This window comes from Plectropomus leopardus, chromosome 7 (genome assembly GCF_026936395.1).
Source record: "Plectropomus leopardus strain MGB_pleo_1.0 chromosome 7, ASM2693639v1, whole genome shotgun sequence".
Lineage (NCBI taxonomy): Eukaryota > Metazoa > Chordata > Actinopteri > Perciformes > Serranidae > Plectropomus > Plectropomus leopardus.
Window position 1 is genome coordinate 5,702,982 of NC_142182.1, and position 18,235 is coordinate 5,721,216.

Below are 18,235 nucleotides of genomic sequence, written 5' to 3' on the forward strand. Positions count from 1 at the left end.
AGTAAAAGTAATTAAATATAATCAGGAAAATATACTTTAAGTATGAAAAGTAAATAGTAAGTATGCAATGCGGAAAAAATCTTCAAAAAGAATATTAGAAGAAAGTGGGAAAAATGCCTAGACAAAACTCGAAATTATTAACATTATTAACATAAAAAAACAATTATAAAAGAGAACGGAAAAACACCCCAAAACTATAAAATACACTTAAACCTCAAAATCATATTTAAAAAATAGAAAAACACCCCAGCCCAAACTCAGAATTAGGATAGACCTACCCAAAAACTCAAAATTTGAAAATAAAAAAAACATTTAAAAAAAACCCTAGTTATTTTAGAAAATGGAAACACAAAAGACCAATGCTCAAGATTTTAAATAATAAAAAATAGAAACTAAATTTGGATTTGAAATTAGATTATCAAATAATTAAAAAGAAATACATATTTAAAAAACTCTACAAAACCCTCTACATTAATTAAAACAAAGTAAATATTTATCCAAACAATAGGTAAATAATTTTATGTCAATCAATGCATTAATCAAATAACTGTTGTAGCTCTGCTTGTATAAACTGTAATTTAATTGATTAAAACACAATATTTTTTAATCTCGTTTTTATGCAAACTTTAATTTTCAATTTGAAATATAACGTAAGTGTTCAATTAAACCTTTTAAAGTAAAAAGTACATTTCCCTCTAAAATCAATGTGTGTTAAAAGTATAGTGGCATGAAAAGAAAATACTCAAGTACAAGTACCTTGAATTCAATCTTAAGTACAGTGCTTGAGCAAATGTGAAAATCCATTAAATTAGCACCATCAACTCACTGTTGCAGCCTGAATAAAAACAGATGCGTTGCAGTTTGAATGCTTTATTTTCTGTATGTATGCATACTGCAGTTAAGTAGCAAGAACTAAAGGCAAACTAGAAAGGACTACAAAATACAACACATGGACCAATACATTTACAAAACATTCAAAATGTTACAAAATGGGCTGTATTGGTCCTTCTATTGTTGTTCTTCAATTTGGATCTTTGTACAAATCGTCAAGATACGATGTCGCCGTCACTTTGCACAATTTACAAGTGCCAGGGAGAGACTTCCAGAGCCAGTTTCAAATGGACAAACCATCAGCAAACTGTCTCCACCGACACACCAGGAGACGACCCCCACCCCACCTGGGAGACTAAACTTCATCTTCCTGTCCCACTCAGGGATAAAAAAAAGAATCAAATGAAAGTAGCAGGCAGCTTTTTTTCTTCAATCATCTACCATTCAGCCTCTGAAAGCAAAAACAAAGTCAGAAAAAAAGGATTTGTGTGGGAGGGAAGCAAACCAAGGACTTTGGTAGTGAGTGAAAATATGTTTTGATGTCTTTACATGTCAGGATACATTTTTTTTATTCGACATGTGCAATGCTCTCCTTGAATCTACTCTCCCGTTCTCCCTTTTTTCCAATATTTACATCAAAGCATCAAAAAAGTATATTAAACAGCATGTCCCAAATCCAACCTCTCCATCTCAATTCGGCCCCAAAGGGATAAACAAAAATCTAACTTTCTAGATCCGTGAGCAGTAGTCATTTCATCCACATTTCAAATGACTGTGGTTGCCAGTTTCTCCAGTGCCAACAGTAACGAGAGAGGTGTGTGTGTGGTGGGGGAGTGGGTCAAGGCCGCGGCATCTCTCCCTCGGGCTACGAGCTGGCGGGTACACAGGCTAGCTGGCACCGGTGCCCTCCATCACCTGCTGGGCCTGTTTCTGCCCCATGCAGCACTGGGCTACTGACTGGAACAGCCTGAGGAGAGACGGGAGAACATGTACGCCTGTTAGAGAGCAGCAAAAGAGGTCAAAGATCAGGCTGATATATTACGTCATCTTAGGGATGTCCCGATCAAGTTTTTGCATCTCCGATCCCGATCCAAATAATTTGATATTGAGTATCTGCTGAAATAGAGTTCTGTTACTTGCATTTCCCTGGATAACACAACACAATGTACCCTTCAAGTACTTTAAAGTTATTAAAATCAATCAGTTTTCACACTTACACCCCGTCCTGTCAAATAAAGTAAAAACGCCAAAAAATACGAAATTAAACACAAAAATCTCTTCTCTCTATTTTTTTTTTTTACAAAATAAACAAAGTAAAAGATGTCTTTAGAAATTGCTCTCAACCGACTTAGTGTGACATTATTAAAAAAGTACAGAACACTATAAATGAGTAATTTAATCACAATTCCACCTCAAACTAGTGTTACACTTTTATCACTGGCAGTCTCAACAAACACAGTTCTGCTCATCACAGCATCATAGTAAAACTAGTTCACTAAAAATGAAAAACAAAAATTTCAATTGAAAAGTGGTGTAGCAGCTTCTGTTGAACATGTGAAAAAAAATCGGTTTCTACTTATTTGAGTAGCAGCATTACAATAAAACCTGAATATCTGCAGCAAATCGCGCTCTCTGTCTACGACAGGAATGCGTTGATCAGGCCTCATAACAATCCTTCAGATGCAAACAGCACATCCCTACTTTATCCCTTTATTATTATCATCGAAATCTTCCCTAAAACAACAAGAATTACTTTATTCTGCTATTAGGTTTTGTCTGTGCAGGCTCAGTTATTGTATGTCTTAATCATCAGCTTCAAACCATTTGGGAAATCAATGGAGGGTAAACCTCATTTTCAGTGATGCCAAAAGGCATTAAAAACAATCAACAAGCAAACAAGTAACAGTTAAAATAGAAATAAAATCATGCAAAACAACAAACAATAATTAACAGAACAATGGGTCAAAGAGGGGACCTACTTTTCAATCTCAGGGGCACAGTGCACAAAGTCGTGGCTCCAGAACTTGAAGGCGGGATTCTTGATCAGCTCGATGAAGGTGATGAGGAGACCCCACGGGTGAGGCCTGTTCACTATCAGCCTCTCCAACAAAACCCTGGAAAGAAAAGAGGAAAGCTTTGACCGACAGCTCCTGTAGTCAGAACTTCCACTTGTGGATGAGATAATAAAGTCACCCAGACCTGGACTCAGACTCAAGTCTCACCTGGTGATCTGCTCCTGGATGGCCTCCGTGTTGGCCTCAGCAAACAGATAGAGCATGGTGCAGCTGAAGTAGTGAGTGTGGCTGTTGGGGTAGCGCAGCTGATTGGCGATCGCGTTCAAAAACAGGTAACGCCCTGAAAAGACACGACAGCAGAAACCTGATCAGTGTTCTGCTTTTCTGTAGTGCAGATGTTAAACATCAAAAACTGGAAAACACCACACACGCACGCGCACGCACACACACTCTAAAAAACGCAGTTTTTCAATATAAAAAAATAAATAACATATACAGTAACTCTGAAACCTGAGCAACTTGGCTTGATTTCTTCACCAGAAATTATCCTAAATTAGAAAATTAAATTAATATTAATAATAATAAAAATTAGTTATTTTGGATTTTTTCCTGGATATTTTCCCTTAATAATCTCGCTTTGATTTATGTACTAATAGCAATACATTATTAAATTTCACTATAAAAGTACTTCATTTAACTTAAAATTAAATGTTATTATTATAGTAGTGTATTCAACTTTATTATAAGACAGTAGCTATTTCAACTTTATTGTAACTGTAGTTCATTCAATAATTTTGTATGTTAGTAGTTAACATTAGTTTAGATGACATATTAAAAATACTCAGATATATATTGTGTATTGTGATATAGCGTTAAAATATTGCAGTATCATTTTAAAGCCATATCGCCCAGCCCTTATCACAATTACTCACTATGGACATCGTCATATGCCAATTCGCCCAACCCTAACGTACATGCATCCCACACAGAAGTCTGTTTTATAAGCTTTTAGTGGCATGAGATGTTGACCTGAGGTTTTAGTGCTGACTGACTCAGAATAAACCTACTTTAAAAAATCTTTGCATTGGAGAACATTTGTCTACTATTTGACAGAAAACTGATGTGGTCTGTGTCCTGCCTGCTTACCCTCAGTGTCCAGGTCCACGGCCAGGTTCTGGAAGATGTCCATGTGTGCAGAGTGGGTGATAGTGCTCATGGAGGGGGTGCTGCCCTTGTTGTGGATGTGAGCGATTGCCTGTGTGCCTACATACAACACTAGAGCATTGATCAGCTGGATGTTGTAGCGGTTTCCTGGCTCATTGGACACCTGGGAGACAAAAAAAGGCAAATGACATAAAATTGTTTCGTCATTTGTTGAAGTGTAATTCGAATACTAATAGTGGTTTAAACTAGGTCTACACTGCTCCTACCTGCAGGTTGCTGCGCAGCTCAGACAAGAAGGTGACTGGTGAACGAGTCTTCAGATATGAGTCCAGATCCTTCTTGAACTGGGAAGGCATGACGCCAGTGAAGTTGGTGAGGATACGGGGCGCGATGTTGATCTCGCTCAGCATGTCCACCTGCAGCCGAGGCGATAATGAAACATACATTTATGAGAGCATTTGTCTAAACTAAGTTAAAACCAGGCTGAGGAAATCCTGCTTCTGTAGACTGTCATATCAAAATGGTAAAATGTCCATACCAAACTTTTAAATCTGAAATGTACAATGAACAGCTGATCTCAAAGTGTGTGTGTGTGTGTGTGTGTGTGTGTGTGTGTGTGTGTGTGTGTGTGTGTGTGTGTGTGTCTACCTTGAGATTGGGTGTGAAAGGGTCAGGGAGCCTCATGTTGCGTGGAAAGGCACTGAGGATGAGGTTGCGGAGCTGGATGCAGTTTGGTGGGATAACATCACAGAAGCCATAATGGTAGTCACACAGGAACTCTGGGAAGTCATGCAGCAGGACCAGGAGCACTCGCAGTGTGCCCTGAAATGTCCCAAAATAACAAAACAACACAGGGAGCAGAGACATCAGTTTTACGTTTTGTAATTGAAACAGTCAACAGGAAACATTAACACATTAACAAAACAACCAATATTACCCTAACAAGAATAACTCTGTAGCCACATAAGCATCCCAACACAGTCAGCTAGGATGCAGAGTGTCATGATTTTAATACTGGTCCAACAAGTGTATTGTTTAGATTTTGGACCATATCACTCTCAGCCCAAGCTTCAGTGGACAATAACATGGATTTCACTGTTGTCAAATGTGGCTAATACAAGTGGCTGTTATTTCTGCAAATACATAAAGGAAAAACAAAGGAGCACCTTGTAGAGGATTTGCATAGGTTTGTTGAGCTCTACATTCCTCAGGAATGGCGCCAGGTACTTGAAGAGATCAATCAGCAGCTGTGCATACATGGGCCAACCCTTGAAAACAAAAAAACAACAGCTTATTAGACCAAATTTAAAAAAAAAACACAAATATGGAGAAAGCAGCAACAGATTAAATACAAGGATTCAAAGTATGTGCAAACCAGACGGTCTTAATTTTTTCTTGCATACCTTCTGCTGCGGTGTGTGTGCCAGCATCCTGGCGATGAAGATGCGATGAGAGATAAGTTCCAGCCAGGCGTAAACAAAGCCGGGTGCTTTGGTGGGTCTCAAGATGTGGAAGGTATTGCTGCAAAATAAAAAAATAAAAGTGGGTCCAAACCAAAAGGTAGCAATCAGAAACATTTAAAAAAAAAATCTTCACTTTGAGCACAATGTTAGCACTATCTATCCATTCATTTTCATCTGCTTATTCAAAGCTGGGTCATGGGGGCAGCAGGCTGAGCTAAGTACTCCAGACGTCTCTGTCTCCAGCAACACTTTCCAGCTCCTCCTGGGGGCCCCGAGGCATTCCCAGGCCAGATGAGATAGTGGATTCCTTCTGTTCTGGGTCTGCCCTGGGGCTTCCTACCAGTTGGACCTGCCTCCAAACATTCTGATGGGAAGCAGCCAGGAGGCATCCTGATGATGCCTAAACCACCTCAACTGGCTCTACTCCTTCCTCAGGATGTCTGAGCTCCTCACCCTATCTCTCAGTCTGCAACCAGCCACCCTACAGAGGAATCTCATTTCTGCTGCTAATATCAGCGATCTCAATCTTTCGCTCACTACCTAAAGCTCATGACCATAGGTGCGGGTTGAAATGTACATGGACTGGTAAATCGAGAGCTTTGCCTTCTGACTCAGCTCCATCTTTGCCACTAGTCAGCTGCAAGGCCTCCATCACTGCAGACACTGAGCAAAACCACTACAACCAGCCATGCCTTCTCTACTCCACACACTAAAAAAACCTCCTGGCAGGAGTAGACCGTCCACATATGATCAATCCATGTGCATGTCTTACCAGAAGGCGGTGAGTGTCTGGAAGTTGATGGTCTCTAGGACATGTTCAGGAGCATTGAGCTCCAACAGCAGCATGATGAAAATGCGGTGGTATGGTAGCTGTTGGAATTCTGTCTGACGAACATCATGGTCCTGGATCAGCACCCCGACTACGATACCCAGCACCTGTAAGAACGATGCAGAGTAAAAGTGGCTGTTAAAGGCTGCTGGCAGTATCTACAGAGATGAGCATGTTTACTGTCTGTGGCTGTTGAGATTTGCACTGAAAGGGAATACCGATCAGGTTTTCCAGGCAACAGTGAAGGATGCTCTTCAAACTAAGTGTTAACATGGGAGTTAAATTAATAACCCTGTGAAAGGTTTTAAAAAGTCTTCATCACACATCTACAGTTCCAACTCTACATTTGAACTAACATGGACTTCACTATAGTGTTTAATTACCACAACCGATCAACCAAATTTCAATAATGCACTCTTGATAATAATTTATGAGGGTGGTCATACAATACATTTTTTTAAAAATTGCGATTGAGCGCAGAATTTATGTTGTTATTCGCATCTTTTAAATTCCATTACATTGCATTAAAAAAACTGTTTAGAAGTCCACATTGACAAGATAAAGCAATTCTTGCCTGATTGTCTTAAGTTGGGAATGTCGGTTGGCAATTAATACGATTTTAAAAAAATCAACGCGTTCATTACCAACCAGGTAATTTTCTGTCACTGTACCTTGTTGAGGAGGTTGATTTTTGTCACCGTGTTGGTGGCCTCTCCAGAGTGTTTGACCAGCAGGGCAATGAGCCTAACAAAGGCATCCAGGTTGTGGTAACACTTGGCCCTGATGATGGCTGCACTGGCTGCTGGGTTGTGCTGCTGCTCAGCCTGTGCCCGATAGCTTATCTCCACGCACATTTCTGTGCACAGCCGGAAGAACCTTGTGATCAAGTCATCCGTCTTCAGGATGCCCTGCTGGTGCATCTGGAGGAAAATAAAAAGGAGACATAAGATAAAAATGAGGAACAAGAGCCAGTCCCACTTTTGATCATTTGCACTGGACTTGACCGTGTATCTACCTGGCCAACAAAGGCAGAGAAAGCTTTGGTGCTATCCCTGCCAGCAGCAGCTGAGTGGTACAGGTTGACCCATTCTCTCAGGAGGTACTCTGCCTTCTCCCTCAGGCCTGGAGGATCATCGTATTCTGAAGCCTGTGAAATCCCAGAGTGCATCATGAAGTTGGGTCCTCCATGAGCCCGGTCAATCATGGCCTCATAGTTGGAGCGAACAACATCCATCAGCTGGGGGAGCCTGGGGAGGAGAATAAAGATGATAGTCAGTTTTAACACCTGTAACATTAAAATAACTTGTTCTTTTCTGAAAATTAATAAAGATTAAATACTGATATCTAGTTTGAGAAACTAAAAGTAAAAAAAGTACACAAAAATTGATCAATCTTTTCTCCAGACCTAGAGTGGGTTGTATCAGCACCACAATTTGGCCAACAGGTATAGTTTTTTTTTTTTTTTTTTTTAAACCAAGTTGTACACACTTTAGACCCCAGTGTCTAATTTGGTCTCTTTTTGACTTCCACGTTTATCAGCAATTTTGCAGCAGATATGTGTGGAATCAACTAATGAAAAAAAGAGATACAAGTCTTAACATTGCAACCATTTACCCTTCAGGTGCGTTGGCTCGGGAGTGTGCACAGGTCCTCATTAAAGTCTCAATTGTGTGGAAGAGGTCTGCCTCCGTGACATGGCTGACGCTGCGTTCATCCACCAGCAGGAGCTTCACCAACTGCATAGCAAATGCAACTGCCATGTAGTGCAGTCCATTTTCCATTGACTAGAAGCAAACAAAAATAAATGTTAGCTTGCAACAACACTTTAAATTCATGGGCCAGACAGAGATAAGTCATTGATTTACAGGTCTTTTGATCAAAGTTCATATAGACATACATACAGAGAGTCTTTTTCTATCTTTTTTTATTAAACACTGAGCTGTAGTGGATCTCATAGAAGAAACAGAAATAAAGACTAGACTACATTTCAAAGTAAAAACTTTTACAAAAATGTGTTCTTGTCAAGTAGAAATACTTAAAAATGACTATAATAATATGTAAAATATATAAAAAAAAGATAAAATGAGTCTATTTGTAATATGTACCTGTGCCAGGTGCAGATCATACTGCTGCATGTTCACAAGATGGTTCCTGATCAGAAGCTCCACTGCCTCTACGTTATATTTGTACTCATCACGGCATTCAATCAGACACCTGTAAATAAACAACGCAGCAAAACAAGACAAAAAGCAGAAGTATTACAAACTAGAGATCAACAGAGCAACACCGAACTGTGACTAAACTAATCCTAAACCCCACCTCCTGTCAGGCACCACAGGGTGGATATTTTACTTCTTCAGCATCCCCTGATTCAAATCACTGTTCAGATTTACAATAATCTACCCCAAGACTTAACAACAACAAGTTTGTTTGATTCTTTTCAGTGAGGGTGAGGAAGCTTAAGATGTCAAAATCGGATAACTAATGTGCTCAAATCATGTGCTCTAACTCACCTGGTAATCTGTTTATTGCACCACTGTGGTCCATAGGCACGTCCATCCTGCAGGGCTTTTAGCACCAGCAGGTGACACTCCCTGTAACGTAGCAGCAAGTCGGCATCAGCGCCACTAGTAGCATCCAGAAGACCTTCCACAGCCTGGAAAATAGAGAAGCCAAATTAGTGAAACACAGGTTAGCACGGATTAATCCTCCAACTTGCCTCCCTTAAAACATTTCTTGAGACACATCAGCAATTACAGAAGTAAATTCTCTACCTTCTGCAGGAGACCAAGTGCAGCAATGCCGTCCCTGGAGTTCCTAGCCAAGGCCACAGCTTCCAGCAGGCTGCGCAGAGCCTGGGTCAAGGGGTTCATGGCGAGGGCTGGAGGGATGGCATGAAGATGTTGCTCCAAGTCTGCCATGCACTTATCATAGATCTGAGCCACGTCATCTGTGGCCCATGCCTGTTGCTGTTTCCAGACATACAGAGAGATGGAATTAAGTTATATGAGTTGAAACTGCAACACCCTTCTGTGACACAAATTTTGACATTAACACAGGAGGCACTTAGTTAAGAGTTGGCTGTTTTAGCTTCTTGAACACTGTATCATACGCTTAATAAAAATAAGAGTAATCAGTTTGCTCTTGATCATGATTGGCATAAATCAGAAAAAAACAAAACAGTCCTAATCATTTTTAAAAGGAAAAGTAGCTCCCTTTCAATCTCCCCTTCCTTTGTTGTTCTGAAGTTTTGTTTTGGGGATCCCAAAAAAAAAAAAAAAAAACTCACCTTCATGGGCTGAGCCAAGAAGCCAGTGGGTTGTGAGAGATCATTACTGGGTAAGAAACCTGGAACGTTCCTGGCAAACTCCTCATATACAGCCAGTTGCTTCGGGTCCACTCCTCCCACCTACAACACACAAATGCATTTTGTTACTTTGTTACTCTGCTATTTTAAACTGCGTGTTCAGCCTGTTCATATAATGAATCATGAAACTTTTGGACATATTGGACAGATCCAGTATCTAAGGTACTTGTGTTTTGAAATACTGCATGACTGGACGTTAACAGTGATCTCACCTTGAGTCTGATCTGCTCAGGCATACGTTCAGCCTGGTAAGTCAGAACAACAGGATCACAGTAACGACGTCCCTCTTGGCGTGCATGCTTCCTCAGCTCAAACTCCTACAAGAGTTACGTTAAAGACCAAATTAAGAACAACTTTTGCTTTTTGGAAAAATGAGTAAAACAAAAAAACATTAATAAGAGTTTTCAAACTTAAACTTGTGAAAGCCCCATGCTGAAGTCTCACCGTAGCTAGTCTCTTGTCCATTTCAGGTCCAGCCTTCTCCACGGCTGTTTTCTGAATGAAGCAGCAAGCCAATTCACAGTTGTCTTGAGCAATCCTGGCTGCAGCCTCCTCCATCATTTCCCTCTGCTGGGGGGTTGGTGCCTGAGAGAGTTAAAAAAAACTTAAGTTTAAGAAGCAGAAATGGTGCATGGGAGAGAAAGCTCGCTCTATTTTCTTTTGCTTCTTTATATATAATGGATAACTAGTAAATAACAAAAAGAAAGGAAAATTGTAAAATATTATTTCATTTATTTTATAATCTTTCTTTGTATTAATTATTTTATTTTCAAAAACTTTACTAATTTAGTGTTTTAACTGCCTTTCAAGATCTGCCTGTTTTATCACTTTTATTTGCTTTATTCTTGTTGACCTTTAGCGTTCCCTTTTTGTTTGACTTTTCTAGACCTCTCTCTGTTTGGTATGTTTGTTGATGTTTATTTTTTTATTCCCTTTGCTTTGTCTGTCAGGCACTTTGTAAACATCTGTTTTTTAAAGGTGTTATATAAATTAAAATTATTATAAAGTTATTACTACTACTTACTTATCTAGTCATTCAGCTTACCCTCAGTGCAGCAGCAAAGCTGTTCTTAAGGTTGGTGGCGATGCTCATCAGCAGGGGCTCGCGGCAGGTGATCATGGCCATACCAGCAGTCAGGTTTCTCATCATATGGTGGGCAGCCACACGCATGCGGGACTCCTCCGAATCCAGGGCAAAGTCCTTCCTGATGATCTGCTCACAGGTTGTCATGGCTATTTTGATAGAGCGGTCAACCACTGGGTGTACCAGCTCCTGAACGGCTCGCTCTACTGACTGCCGTACACACTGTTTCAACTGAGGATGGGCCTGCAGCAGAGGGATCTAAAGAGAAAACGCAGAGGAACACGATTAAAAAAAGTTAAGAAGGTAACAAAATCAAAAGTACAAAAGCAAGGGAAGTAAGAAAAAATGTCAATAAAGTTCATACAGGTTGAGGAAAATTTGATGTGAGGCTTGAGACATTTTTTCAATGACACTTGGAAAGAACAATTTGACAAAAAAACAAAATTGAATAAAAAAGAAAATGTGAACTGACATCCATTACTGAGTGTTAGGAACAATTTTGCCAAAATACTTATTGGAACATTAAACATGACTTTTTGGGTGATGTTCATGCAAGAGCAGTTGGGCAAATTTTACATGTTAAAAAATAAATTTAATGTAAGATGTTACCAGTTATTTTGAAATTTTGTCAGAAAAAAAGGATTCACAAAATACTATTTCTCATGACTGAGCATTTCGCAGACTTTTGAAAGATTTACTTAAAACATTTTAATACCATTTAAGGCCTTATTGTTTCAATTAATGAATTCAATACCCTTTTAGGACTTAGGATCCACTGGGACCCTGTGTAACAGAGAGGATGCGTTTGCTATTCTCTGTGAATGCTGACTTCTTTGTCAGGTACCCGACACTTACGTTGACATTGATGTTGATGTGTGGTGCCAGGCCTGCCAGAGCATACACATTGATGTCGTGGTAACTGAACTGTGGGGTGGGGGGCCCGGTGGTTGTGCAAGTAGTGGTGGTGGCAGCTGGGGTTGAGGGAGGGGCTGCAAATGGAACAAAGTCTCCTGTTGGTCACAAAACACTAATTTGATTAAAATCACACACAAAAAAGCAGAAAACATAACAGGAAGCAAGCACACAGGCAACAAACGCAAGAAATACAAAGCTTTTTAGTGCAAAAAAAAAAAAACATTCTCAAGAGAACATTGCAGAGCAAAGACAGACATGACAAGCCAGGAGAGGATGATTTGATCAAAACAATCAGAGTATGTTTTAAATATTTGTATTTTGACATAATTTCCTTAATCAAAATCAACATCAAGTTTATCCCACTGACACAGGTGGTTTATAAATATATTTTCAATTTGGCTCAGCTGACAAAGAATTGGCCATGATGTATTTTTTTCAATCATTTGGGAGTCATAACTGGTATTTGCTTTCACATGTGAAAATTTCCAAAGTCTGGATCAATACTGACATATCCCCAGAAGCAGTGATGATACATTAAAAGCTAAACAGACAAACAAATCGAATTGAAATTAAGGTTGTAGCTCAAATCGTTTTAAATTTAGATGAACTGTAAATAGAAAGCAGCACAACGTAAAAGCACATCTGGAGCATTCACCTGTGGTAGAAACTGGCAGCATCTCCTCCGGAGGCTTCGCCTCTTTCTTTGGTGCAGACAGCTGCTCCTCCAGGCTCTTTAGCTTCTCTTTGTCCTTCAGTAAGCTTCCTGGCTTGAGGTCATTGATGTCCAAAGACAAGTTCTTACACAGAACTTCAATCTCAAACTTCAAGTTCAGCTGCAGTAAACAAGAGAACAACGTGATAAATAATTGCTTTATCAATTCTTTAGCTTACTAAGATTTAGTTGTAATTACTGGTAAATACTGCTGATCTACATTATAGCTGCAAGAGGCAACATAAAGGTAATGGACATAATGTAATAAGCTATGTAATGCAGAATGCAGTGGTTGACAATGTTGGATAAAGCTGGGTTATATTAAACGTGTTAAAATACGTACATACTGTTTTGTATCATGATAAGTTCATATCTACCAAACCAAAACTGTGGAGGTGTAGCCTTTTTAACTATGACTTAGATTGATTGTATTTTTGAGAGCTGCCTGGAGTTAAGAGGCTACATAGGAAGAATAACTGATTACTTTGAGATCATGTTCTTGATGCAACTCAGCGAGAACATTCATGATGGCCATGGTCCAGGGGTTCTGGGGCCTGAAAACCTACAAAATCAGAGACAGACGCGTTAGTTAAAATCTCCATGAAGAATTCACAGAAACTCAAACAGTGGAATCAGGGAAGCTTAAACCAGTTTTATTATTTGTGTGTGAAAGACAGTTATTTTTTCCTGAAGAAAATATGACAGCATGACATAGTACGCAGTTGAATGAGGTTATGTCAACAGCGTGGAGACGCCTCTCAGTCTGCAGCTATATTACTTACCATGCTTCGTAGACTAGATTCCAAAACTTTTGCCACGAAAGGAACCACATACAGTAGCTCCTGCTGGCCTTTCACATAGGCCTCCAGCAGCAGAGACTTGACTTCCAGATCCTGGGAGAAGGAGAGGAACATGTTCACTCACAAGACACCCACATCTTCACGAAAACAATGCAACCAAAAACAATGATCGAAACCCTTACTGTGTAAAGGATAGGCTTGTTTTTGGCCAGTGTAATCATGCCCAACCAGTGGCCCAAGTTCTTCAGCAGGGAGCGATCAGAGAAATTGGCAGCTGCCTTGTCAGAGGTCAACAGAACCTGAAAGAAATGGAGAGATGAGAGGGGAATGTTAATGTCTAGCGAATTACAGCAATTCTTTAGCAGTACTGCATTTGTGGGGAAAAAGTAGAAAAAAAAAAAGAACAATTTGTTTGATATGTTGGTATGGTATTGTGATGTCTGAAGTCACTCCCCTGCTGGGATGTACTTGTGTTGCTTGCTGCACTGTCAGAATACATGCTGAAGAAAGGCCATCGTGCACAAAATGTCAGTGTTACAAAATTGAAGTGCCGGGCTATTTTTTTTATTTAAAAAAATCTACACTGAGGATCCAGCACCCAGTCTTCAAGGTTCAATTGTAAGTTGAGCATGTTTCTTTACTCAAGAGTAAAATGCCAAGACACACTGCCTCACTAGATTATAATCCAGCATAGTATATGCAGGCAAAACACTGATTTTTATTGTGGCAGCAAATAAAAAAGAAAGAAAAATGTTTGTGTTTTTGAAGATTTTAAAGCCCCAAAGTTACCATCTTTTACCTTGATATTTCTGTAGGTCTCATTGAGGACCATCTTCACAAACTCGGGGTTCTTGAGAGTGTCCAGAAAGTTGGAGTAGAGACTGTGGAAGTTGGGCTCAATGCTGACGCGCTTCATCACCAGGTACTGAGAAACCCAGGGCATGAACTCCTCCTTCACCGTCTCTTTCAACTCCTCAACCTGATAAAAGCAAATCTGATTTTAATAATGCTTCTTTGACTCCTACAGTTCTCGAGATACTGGTAGTGTTTTCACTTTACCTTCTGGGTCATGTTGGACTGAGACAGGTTGTTGAAGATAAAAGCAATCTTCTCCTGGACATTTTCTGGAGGCTCTACAATCCTTTCTGTTTGGTCAGTGGCCACTAGCAGGGTGTCGATGTTGGTTGTGTTTATGGAGGGCTGCAGGTAGGAAGAATAACAATCTTTCAAACATGTTTTAGTTGATGTGCTTTATCTAAATTTTACATGCAGAAAAAGAAACCAACTGAAAGCATTGACAAGGCACATGTTAGGGAGTCAAAACTCACAGGCACATCCTTCTTGAAGCTGCTGGGTGTTGGTCTTGTGATGGTAGGGGTCTTTGCTACTGTGGTTGTAGTCGTCGTGGTAGTGACCAGAGTGCTGGGCTGACCCGGCTGCGGGGCTTTGGGGACGCCAGGTTGCTGTGACTGAGCTTGGACTTGTGCCAGTGCCAGACTGCCCGGGGTGGTGATGGAGCCTTGCATCTTCACCGGAGGGTCCCGTGACTGTTGGCCATACTCGATATACTGCACGCACAGGATATTGAAAGGAGCAGAGCGAGAGATTTAATTTATCTGTATGTGTGAAGCCTTTTCTCTAGTTGTAACCTGGGACAAACTAAAGCCTCGATCAGACAGAACATGTTTTGAAGACTGCAAAACGTGAGGTGCATTGCCTTTTTTTGCTAGAGCCTGCCCCGATCAGAGTACTTTTAGTGGCTTGCTGTATCTTTTTTTTTTAAAACTGTTGCTAGCCATTAATCAAAGCACTCTTTCTTAGCTTAATCGCTGTTTTGCTGATAAGTAAACCCACAGATCTGCACAATAAAATCTGAATCAACAACGGTAAGGCAGAGGGTACTTGCTTTGGCTCTGATTGAGGGTGAGAGTATGTCGCAAGTCCCAGTAGCTAAGGCACCAATTTGTTGAGATGTATCTAGCCACTTGTTTTGGCATGTACGCTACCACTTGTTGTCATTTACACCAAAGAGGCCTGCCTCTCATTTCATCTGAATGGAAAATGGAAAAAAATGCAAATAATGTTGAGCACTTTTTATGATAAAAGTATAAGTGGTTGTAACTCTGACCTTTCAGGGTGCTCATGCAAAAACATGAGGCATTTAGAGCAGAAAAAAACAAGACGCTCAGTGACGCAAAAGCACGAGGCAAAACTCTTCACCCTCTTTCAAAACAATTACAAAAAGTTGCCCCCGGCTGCTGAATCATGCTCTTTCTGACCTAAGACTTTTAAAATGGTGAGAAAAGATAAATTAAGGAAACCTGATTACCTCTTGTAAATGGTGGGGGAATTGCAAGAAGTGAGCAATTGAAGCCAGATGTTGACAATATTGAGGATAGTCCTTTAGTCTGGAAATATAAAAGATCTGTTAGCCTGAGACAAGATGATGGCTATTGCTACATTAATTCTCATTTTACAAAAGAAAACATTGCAGTACCTGTTTTTAAACCTATCTAGGGCTGCAATTCCAAAGTAATACATTTTGGATCCGTAGGGTTTTCTTAAGGCTTCAAGAACATATCGTAGGGCCAAGCCCAGGGCCATGTAGGTGACAAGACCCTTCTCAATAATGCCACCAAAAAGGCAGGCAGTGATGTGCAGCTCCTTGTCCGGGTACTGGGGGAAGAATCTGTATTCCTCAAACAAGTTCCGAAGCATGCAGTTGAAAACCTCTCGCTCCCGCTTGATGGTTGAATCCTTGAACCTCTGCAGCATTTCCAGAACCTAGGAGGGGGGACGATGATGTAGTGGAAGATTAGGTATTTCAAAAAAAGCAACATTACTGAGAATACGATAAAAACAAATTAACAGCAGCAAAAAAAAAAATGCATAAATTTGATTTAGGTTAGTGTTTTTGGTAGAAAATATCAATACATACTTCATCTACAGACATAGTTGGGTGAGGTGGGTGGTTGTAGATGCGCTGGAAATAACTGTTGGCTTCGTCGTCTATCTCTTTACTAAAGTGCTGGTTTGCCTCGGGCCACACCTGAGAAAGGTCAGCTGGGAAAAGAGAAGAAAAAGACATTTTAACCAAGACTGTCATTTACTTGAATGTTGTATTCCAACAATGGTGATTTTATTAAAAGTGGTGCTGTCAGCAGAAGCAGACAAGGAGTGGAGGACTCATCTGTATTTCCTCTATGATTAACAAATGGTCTTAGTTGTATGACATGAAACGGGACAGAGGGTCATACACCTAAAAGTTACAAGGTTAAAATTGAAGGAGTCTTTTAAAGGCTCCTCGAAATAAAGAGTTAAACTTGTTTTGTGTATTGTGTTTGTGAGGCACATTGAGGTGCATTAGAAATAAATTTGCAAATGAAGATGATATTCATTATCAAAATGGAGGAAATACAGTGCTGAGCAGCGCAGGGCGGGGCTCTCAGTCACACCACTACCACCACCACTTACAGGCCTTCATCTTACTCTGCTGAAAGGTCGGTGGGTTCAGGCCTGGTGTGCTCATCTTTCTGGTGCCAAAAGGATCTGTGTTTACAGTTGACATCCCCAGACTGGAGCCGATACCGGAGCCGATGCCTGTGCCCAAGGGACCTGAAAGTAACAAAATACTTCAGTCATTCTGAAACTAATTTTCAGCCAGCTTAGGATCAAGACGATGTGAGTATGTGTGTGTATGTGAGGGTCTTCTTTATATTGGTGAAGTACTTATTTAATCCATATCTACCTCACCTTCAGAATTAACATTATTTATCCTCTGCACTTGGTTCAGTCTAGTATGTACAAGTTTTGAGTGGCCAGGGTGTTCTGCTTAGTTTGTTACTAAATACAAAATATTTTCTCAGTGGCTTTTCCTGAATTTCCCAACATGATACAAACTAATAAAATTACGGATCCCAAGCTATGCCATAGTTTGCTGAATGTATATGCAATAAGGCTACAATAGTGCAATATGACTTGCTGATCTAGTATGAACATGCTTTGGTTGTTTTAAAATGAAAAAATAAATAGCATAGTACCAGAGTCCATACCAGGGAGCTGCGAGGACAGGCTGCCAATGCCCCCAAATGGTGTGCTGGGGTTGGGGTTGGAGAGTGGTGGGAAGGCTTTTGCTGGGGACTGGGGGTTACTGAAAGCAGAACTGAGTGAGGTTGGGAAACCCTGCATGCTTTGGGTATGGGAGGTGGCTGTGCCCCCCAGGTTCAAGGAACCCATGCCAGACAGAGTGTCCATCTGGAGAAGAGCAAGAGAGGGACAGATAGCAAGAAAAGATTAACAAAAGTTTTTTTTTTTTTTTTTTTTTTTTTGCATGTTAGGGATACAGCTTGGTTTTGTTGATGCTAATTTTCAACATGAAAAGAAATAAGGTTTGACCGCAGAGGCCTGATGTGGCTTTCATGTGAAAATACCTGTACAGGAGAGATGGCATCCAGGCTGCTGGTGCTGGGGGCACGGCCCTTTGGCATTACCCCTGGTGGTGGCTGCCGGGCTTTATTCATTACATTGCTGCAGTTTGCAACCATGGTCAGGATCGTCTCTGACAACTCCTGGGACACACTCCTGAGGAACAAAGTTCAACGAATCTTTAAGTTAAAAAAAAAACAACAACAACAACAACAAAAGAGACTAAAACACTGTATGGAGAGTGATTCAGAATGTGATAAACTTTCTTAACGTTCTCAAAATAATCTGTCTTATGTGGTCAAAAACTGATATTATTAGAGAATTAAGCAAGAGATCAACAAAACAACTTATAGTTCAGTGATTGAGACTAAACCAGATTCTCACCCTGCACAGGACTGCAGGCAGGCCAGCATGGTGGCTAAGGTCTCTGGGGGCAGCTGGGCGCTTTTGGGCTGGTCCTTGTCTGGGGCCAGACCCCCCATAATGGATGGGCAGCGCCTCTTCAGGAATGTCACACAGGCCTGGATAAAAGGTTCCTGCCACACACAAAAATTACTTTGAGTTACAATTTCCTACTGGTGGTTTCTTGAAATATAACGGGAATTTTAGAAAAACTTAACGTTAATCTAT

At 40.4% G+C, this 18,235-nt stretch overlaps 1 protein-coding gene across 9 annotated transcripts in view; it reads right to left on the bottom strand.

Annotated features, from left to right (window-relative positions):
• Positions 1-854: 854 nt before the first annotated feature.
• The window catches only part of cnot1 (CCR4-NOT transcription complex, subunit 1), a 30,168-nt gene continuing 12,787 nt past the window's right edge, over positions 855-18,235 (bottom strand). For 2 of the 9 annotated variants that reach the window (XM_042496835.2, XM_042496834.2), the window contains exons 16-49: positions 17,990-18,141; positions 17,611-17,761; positions 17,233-17,434; positions 16,670-16,795; positions 16,119-16,243; positions 15,678-15,964; positions 15,510-15,588; positions 14,509-14,748; positions 14,240-14,380; positions 13,980-14,159; positions 13,363-13,479; positions 13,163-13,273; positions 12,865-12,942; positions 12,324-12,501; positions 11,609-11,742; positions 10,715-11,011; positions 10,114-10,254; positions 9,882-9,986; positions 9,592-9,711; positions 9,077-9,271; positions 8,816-8,958; positions 8,408-8,516; positions 7,917-8,086; positions 7,318-7,549; positions 6,974-7,222; positions 6,246-6,409; positions 5,414-5,531; positions 5,177-5,278; positions 4,659-4,832; positions 4,277-4,426; positions 3,993-4,173; positions 3,054-3,186; positions 2,811-2,945; positions 855-1,798 (exon numbers count right to left, since the gene is read on the bottom strand). In XM_042496835.2, coding sequence (XP_042352769.1) covers positions 1,720-1,798; positions 2,811-2,945; positions 3,054-3,186; positions 3,993-4,173; positions 4,277-4,426; positions 4,659-4,832; positions 5,177-5,278; positions 5,414-5,531; positions 6,246-6,409; positions 6,974-7,222; positions 7,318-7,549; positions 7,917-8,086; positions 8,408-8,516; positions 8,816-8,958; positions 9,077-9,271; positions 9,592-9,711; positions 9,882-9,986; positions 10,114-10,254; positions 10,715-11,011; positions 11,609-11,742; positions 12,324-12,501; positions 12,865-12,942; positions 13,163-13,273; positions 13,363-13,479; positions 13,980-14,159; positions 14,240-14,380; positions 14,509-14,748; positions 15,510-15,588; positions 15,678-15,964; positions 16,119-16,243; positions 16,670-16,795; positions 17,233-17,434; positions 17,611-17,761; positions 17,990-18,141 — 5,298 coding nt within the window. In that variant the 3' untranslated portion in view covers positions 855-1,719. Of the gene's footprint in view, positions 1,799-2,810; positions 2,946-3,053; positions 3,187-3,992; positions 4,174-4,276; positions 4,427-4,658; positions 4,833-5,176; positions 5,279-5,413; positions 5,532-6,245; positions 6,410-6,973; positions 7,223-7,317; positions 7,550-7,916; positions 8,087-8,407; positions 8,517-8,815; positions 8,959-9,076; positions 9,272-9,591; positions 9,712-9,881; positions 9,987-10,113; positions 10,255-10,714; positions 11,012-11,608; positions 11,764-12,323; positions 12,502-12,864; positions 12,943-13,162; positions 13,274-13,362; positions 13,480-13,979; positions 14,160-14,239; positions 14,381-14,508; positions 14,758-15,509; positions 15,589-15,677; positions 15,965-16,118; positions 16,244-16,669; positions 16,796-17,220; positions 17,435-17,610; positions 17,762-17,989; positions 18,142-18,235 lie in introns of all 9 variants that reach the window. The other 7 variants (XM_042496827.2, XM_042496826.2, XM_042496832.2 and 4 more) reach the window with 6 other exon arrangements.